Source organism: Octopus bimaculoides, chromosome 3 (genome assembly GCF_001194135.2).
Source record: "Octopus bimaculoides isolate UCB-OBI-ISO-001 chromosome 3, ASM119413v2, whole genome shotgun sequence".
NCBI classification, from domain to species: domain Eukaryota; kingdom Metazoa; phylum Mollusca; class Cephalopoda; order Octopoda; family Octopodidae; genus Octopus; species Octopus bimaculoides.
Window position 1 is genome coordinate 10,011,149 of NC_068983.1, and position 5,994 is coordinate 10,017,142.

The following is a 5,994-nucleotide window of genomic DNA, read 5'->3' on the forward strand; positions in this document are numbered from 1 at the left end:
TATATATATATATATCTATACACACACACATACACAAACACACACACACACACACACACACACACACACATACATATATGACGGGCTTCTTTCAGTGTTCATTCAGTGTTCATCTATGAAATCCACTCACAAGACTTTGGTCAACCTGAGGCTATAGGAGAAGACACTTGCCTAAGGTGCCATGCAGTGGGACTGAACCCGGAACTATGTTGTTGGGAAGCAAGCTTCTTACCACACAGCCCCACTTATGTTTTGTTCATTTATATTTATATTTTCCTTGTTCATTTTCTTTTTGTTTTAGCTGAAACAACAAAGGAGAATTTATGTGGTTGCTCAATCTGTCAGAAATAGCAGTCAGATCTTCCTCATACCATGGAAATAAGTTGTCAAACAAGACACTATAGCTAGGTGATCCAATGAGTGAGCCTCTCTTTGGTTGCTCAACCTGCTTGAAATAGTAGCCAAATCTCCCTCATAGTATAGAAACAGGTTGTCTTACATATCTGTTCAGTCATATAAGAAAACATTATCAAGATGATCCAATGAGAGAGCCTGACATGGTCACTCAACCTGCTAGAAATAGCAGCCAAATGCCCTTCCTATGACATCTTACTATCTTCAAAGATAGGAAAGAAACATTGGATTTTGTAGTTCCAGGTGTATTGTACCTGAATACAAATAGGGGATAGTCGTGTTTGTTGAATTTTTGATCCAAGGTCTGCTAAGTCAAAACTAACATGTTTATTTCAGAATTGTGTTGTGTTTTTGCCTTTCATTTTAACATATTTCTCAAAGAGGATGGGTTGGCACAATTGGATTGATTATAGTATGGCAGATAAAATGCAGTGCAATATTGAAACCTTCAACAGTTTTTTGTACTGTTTTTATTTCAAATATTCTGGAAGATTGATGATTAATGATTAATGTATTTCCTTGCAGGGGACTCATGTAATGATGAATCCAAAGCTAAAGCAGGAGTATGTAATAACAGTGGTTCAATTCCCAGCAATTCTGCTGGACAGAAGACTGGTGATATCATTGGAAATATACTGGGTAACTTAAACGATGATGACATGGAATTAGATTTGGTTCTTGGGTGAGTTCGAGAATATATGAAATTGTCTTGTGTAAACTGCTAAGGATTTTTTGTGTTTCAGATTAATACATGTATCTAATATCTGTTATCACATGCAATTGTTGAAGAATTAACTGGTTTCTGTCATCACTCAGTGAAATTTTGTAATTTAAGAAGGTCAAAGATTTACCATTCGAGCGAGATCGTGCCAGTGCCGCTGGACTGGCTCCTGTGCAGGTGGCACGTAAAATACACCATTTTGAGCGTGGCCGTTGCCAGTACCACCTGACTGGCTTTCGTGCCGATGGCACGTAAAAGCACCCACTACACTCTCAGAGCGGTTGGCGTTAGGAAGGGTATCCAGCTGTAGAAACTCTGCCAGATCAGATTGGAGCCTGGTGTAGCCATCCGGTTCACCAGTCCTCAGTCAAATCATCCAACCCATGCTAGCATGGAAAGCAGATGTTAAACGATGATGATGACATATATATATATATATATATAATATAATATAATAAATGCACCCTTTTAAAGCCTAGCCAGGCTCATGGGCCCGGTTTCCCAGTTTCAACGGTGTATGTGTCCCCCAGCTAGACGGGATGCCAGTCCATCGTAGCGTTACTCATTTTTGCCAGCTGAGTGGATTGGGACAACTTGAAATGAAGTGTTTTGCTCAAGAACACAACGCGACGCCCGGTCCAGGAATCGAAACCACAATCTTACAATCATAATGCTGATACCTTAACCACTAAGCCACACGCCTCCGCATAGATATATATATATATATCTGAGTGGTTGGCGTTAGGAAGGGCATCCAGCTGTAGAAACTCTGCCAAATTAGATTGGAGCCTGGTGTTGCCATCCGGTTTCACCAGTCCTCAGTCAAATCGTCCAACCCATGCTAGCATGGAAAGCGGACGTTAAACGACGATGATGATGATGATATATATATATATATATATATTATTTATTCTTTATTTGAAGCAGTTATTAGTCGTTTACAGATGAATGTTCCTGCAGGTAGGCATACATATAAGTAACTGTTTGTTTCTCATTGGTACAGAGGGTCATCAAAATCAAATAAGAGAATTGAAAGTGCCGGACTCAGTGACTTTGCGAAACATTCCCTGAAAGAAATGTGTTGCCAGAAATGGGTCCGAGAAAAAATTCTTAAAGATCCACAAGCTTTGTTCAGTGAAGATCGACTGATGGATCCAGAACTTTCAAATAAACAGGTAAGTCTCTCTTTTTGAGTTGTTTCCTCCAATAAACCCGGTTTTACTATTAAGCAGATATTACACATTATCTGTTGGTTTTCATCTTCGGACCATAGCCATGTTGGGGTATCATCTTCAGGGGATTCAGTCAATAATATCAATTCCCCATACTTATAGATTGCCATTTGTTTTCTTGACCTGTCTCTATATTTTTGGTTGAAAGGATGCTACTTTGCAACAGGATGAATAAACATAGTTTTTGCACACATAGAAACATGCGTACACTTCTTTATTGCCCACAAGGGGCTAAACATAGAGGGGACAAACAAGGATAGACAAAGGGATTAAGTCGATTACATCGACCCCAGTATGTAACTGGTACTTAATTTATCGACCCCCGAAAGGATGAAAGGCAAAGTCGACCTCGGCGGAATTTGAACTCAGAACGTAACGGCAGACGAAATACCGCTAAGCATTTCGCCCGGCGTGCTAACGTTTCTGCCAGCTCACCGCCTTGCGTACACTTTTCCCAGTTCGCATACACTTGTGTGCATGCACATACACACACACACACACACACACGCATGGTAGTTAAGATATTTGCTTCTCAACCACATGGTTTTGAGATCAGTCCCATTTGGCAGCATTTTGGGGAAATGTTTTTTTTTTATTACAGTTAAGCAAAGCCTTATGACTGAAAACTGAAAGAAGCCTCGTGTGTGTCTGTCCATGTATGTATGTTTGTGTGTTTTCTGTATTTGCTCTCTATGACAGTTGCTACAAGAAGTGTTGTTTTCATGTTTTTTGTTAAGAACTTCCTGCTCACATCAAACCGTTTGTAGATGTGTGAATTAAAAGTTCCCTTACTTGAAGGTTAGCAACAAAAAGGGCATCCAGTTGTAAAAGAGTGTCTAACCCAAGCAAGCATGGGAAAATGGATGTAAGCTGAAATGAATGAACAGCAAAATATGTTTCATTTCATCTCTGGCTCTTTGGAAACTTGAAATTTGAAGGGACCATTTTGTCAGTACTTCTATCATGACTCAAGGCTGTTAGGGGACACAAACTCATCACTCTCATCTAATGAAATACTGGTTTTTACAATTATCCCACTGATTACATTGATGAACCATTTCACTCAGGTTCCTAACTTAAAACTAAATAAGCTGAAAAGTTGTTAGCTGAGTCAGTGGCAGAGCACAATACAGTGACAAAGACAAAGATATAAGATACAGACCATTGCTTAAAGATGTGACCCATTCTTCCAGCACAGCTGTGATGTATGCGTGTCAGTACAATGATAATTCATCCCACCTTGTATAGCTGTGGTATTTTATGTGTCGGTGCAGTGGTGACCCTTCCTATCCTGTGCAACTGGGAGATTTTATGTGAGTACAGTAGGCCCTACACAGGTATGACATTCTCTATGTTTATACAGTTGCGACTTTATGCATGTCAGTACAGCTATAATATCTGTGACGTTGCGTGCCAGTGCTTATGATAGCCCATCGAAAGTGATGACAGGATCAATCTAAGACATTCATTCTCCTCTGCATCTAGCGCGTTTCTTCTGAGAGGAGATGTGGCTGACAAGATCGATATGAGATAGACATCCTATGATACTGAGGGCACTGAAAGTGACCCCAAACAACAGCCACAGGGGATTGACGGCATCTCTTCCCCTCTTCATGCAGTCTCCTGTGTTACAGCTGTAACATCTTTGTGTCAGCACAAGTACAACAGCGAGTGCATACATACAACATCCGTGACATGTATGTCAGTATAGCTTTGACAACATGTGTATCAACGCAGCTGTAACATTGTGTCAATATAGCTGTGGCATTGTGTCTGTTTAGCTGTGACAGTCTCTCTCTATTAGTGATGCCTTAATCACTGGAGTTGATGTGGTGTTTGTTTAATTCTTTCTTGTAGGCCCTCCAATTGCTTCAAATGATTTGTTACCCAAATGGTATACCAAACCAAGCTGAAGGAACTGAACCAGATAATAAGCAGGTCATCAATCGAATTTTACAGGTCAGTATGTCGTTAAAGATATATATTCCACTCCAATAGCCCCTCTTAACAATTATTGACTCCTAAACACTTCAGCAGCCTATTTGATACAGTTATTTGATACAGCCATAACACAATTATAAAATTTCTGTCTTTCTCATTTGGTGTCAATAACACAAAAGATACAGACTAAAGTAGCTACAACAACAACAACAAAAGTAATTACTCCAATGAAATGAAATTCTATGCTGATGCATTTTATCTTCACGAAACTCCCGAAATCTTGATTTCTTGTTTGGTGCTAGAAAATACTTGAACTCAGATCACATGCTGACTCTTTACAAAGTCAAGTAAGACTTAATTTGGAGCATTACTCCTACATCTGAGATAGTGTTGCTTCTGCAACCAACACAAATATCGTAGACTTTATTGAAAAGAAATTTAAACCATTGACCCCCAGGAGTGCGGTTAACTTCTGTTTTTTTTCTACTACCACAACAACCTCAACACCTCTGAACTAGCAAGTTGTGTACTACCATCTCTTTGATCCATACAATACACTAATTTATTTATGACATAAAAAAAGCACTTACTACATTCTTAAAGTGATTGAAGGGCATCCAGCCATAGAAACCATGTCAAGACAGCCATTGGAATTCGACATAGTCCACCTGACCTGTTGGATCCTGTCAAACCATCGAACCCATGCCAGCATGAAATACGGATGTTAAATGATGATGCTATCATATGGCTTATCATCATCATCATCGTTTAATGTCTGCTTTCCATGCTAGCATGGGTTGGACGATTTGACTGAGGACTGGTGGACCAGGAGGTGACACCAGGCTCCAATCTGATTTGGCAGAGTTTCTACAGCTGGATGCCCTTCCTAATGCCAAACACTCCGAGAGTGTAGTGGCTGCTTCACTGAAGTTTTAGTTGCAAGACTGACAAAGAAATATGAGAAGAATGAACACCATTTCGTAGTTTGTCATGTTTTTCACTGATATGTATATCTTCTACTGATAGACGTTGATCATCATTTTATATTCTGTTTCATGCTGGCATGGATTGGCTGAGTCATTACGATCCAGGTCAAATCATATTTGAAGTTACTGCTTCTTAAACCAGTTGAGGACCATGTTCTGCTTGTATGTTGTGTTTTCGCCATTCTTTGGCTGGGTACCCTTCCCATCACCAGCTTTACTGAGTGTTCTAGGTACATTTTATCCTGATTCAGTCATTAGAGAGATTTTTTACCCTACCTAGCAAGACTACTGAATTCTCCCTGTGCTATGTTGCCTCTGCTTATTCACTGGTACTAGTGGATGTTGGCAACAGAAAGGGAATCCAACTGTAAAATATTGTCTGAATAAGTTTTCGTCCAACCCATGCCAGCATAAAAAAAGGAAACATTAAATGAATGAATCAACAACCACTCTTAATGCTGACAACAAATTATCTAAATGACTAACTTTTGCAGAAACCTGTTCAGAACTGTCATTTTTAAAAAAATGGTAACAGGATGAGGGCAAGATAACATGGAAATTTAATTTAATTATAATAGAATGCAGAAAGAAAGGAGTCTGATTTTTAGTAGTGCAGTGACAACTCTGAACATATTTCCGCCTCATTAAACCTCATCATTGAAATTACTGGAATGTTTTTTTTTTTTTTTTTTTTTTTTTT

The 5,994-nt window shown here is 39.2% G+C and overlaps 1 protein-coding gene across 1 annotated transcript in view; it reads left to right on the forward strand.

Moving 5' to 3' along the window:
- LOC106884372 (mediator of RNA polymerase II transcription subunit 12) overlaps positions 1-5,994 on the forward strand; it is a 68,108-nt gene that overhangs the window by 40,050 nt on the left and 22,064 nt on the right. The window contains exons 23-26 of the mRNA XM_052966703.1: positions 940-1,096; positions 2,139-2,310; positions 4,225-4,364; positions 4,697-4,772. Of these exons, the coding sequence (XP_052822663.1) occupies positions 940-1,096; positions 2,139-2,310; positions 4,225-4,364; positions 4,697-4,772 (545 nt within the window). The remainder of the gene's footprint in view (positions 1-939; positions 1,097-2,138; positions 2,311-4,224; positions 4,365-4,696; positions 4,773-5,994) is intronic.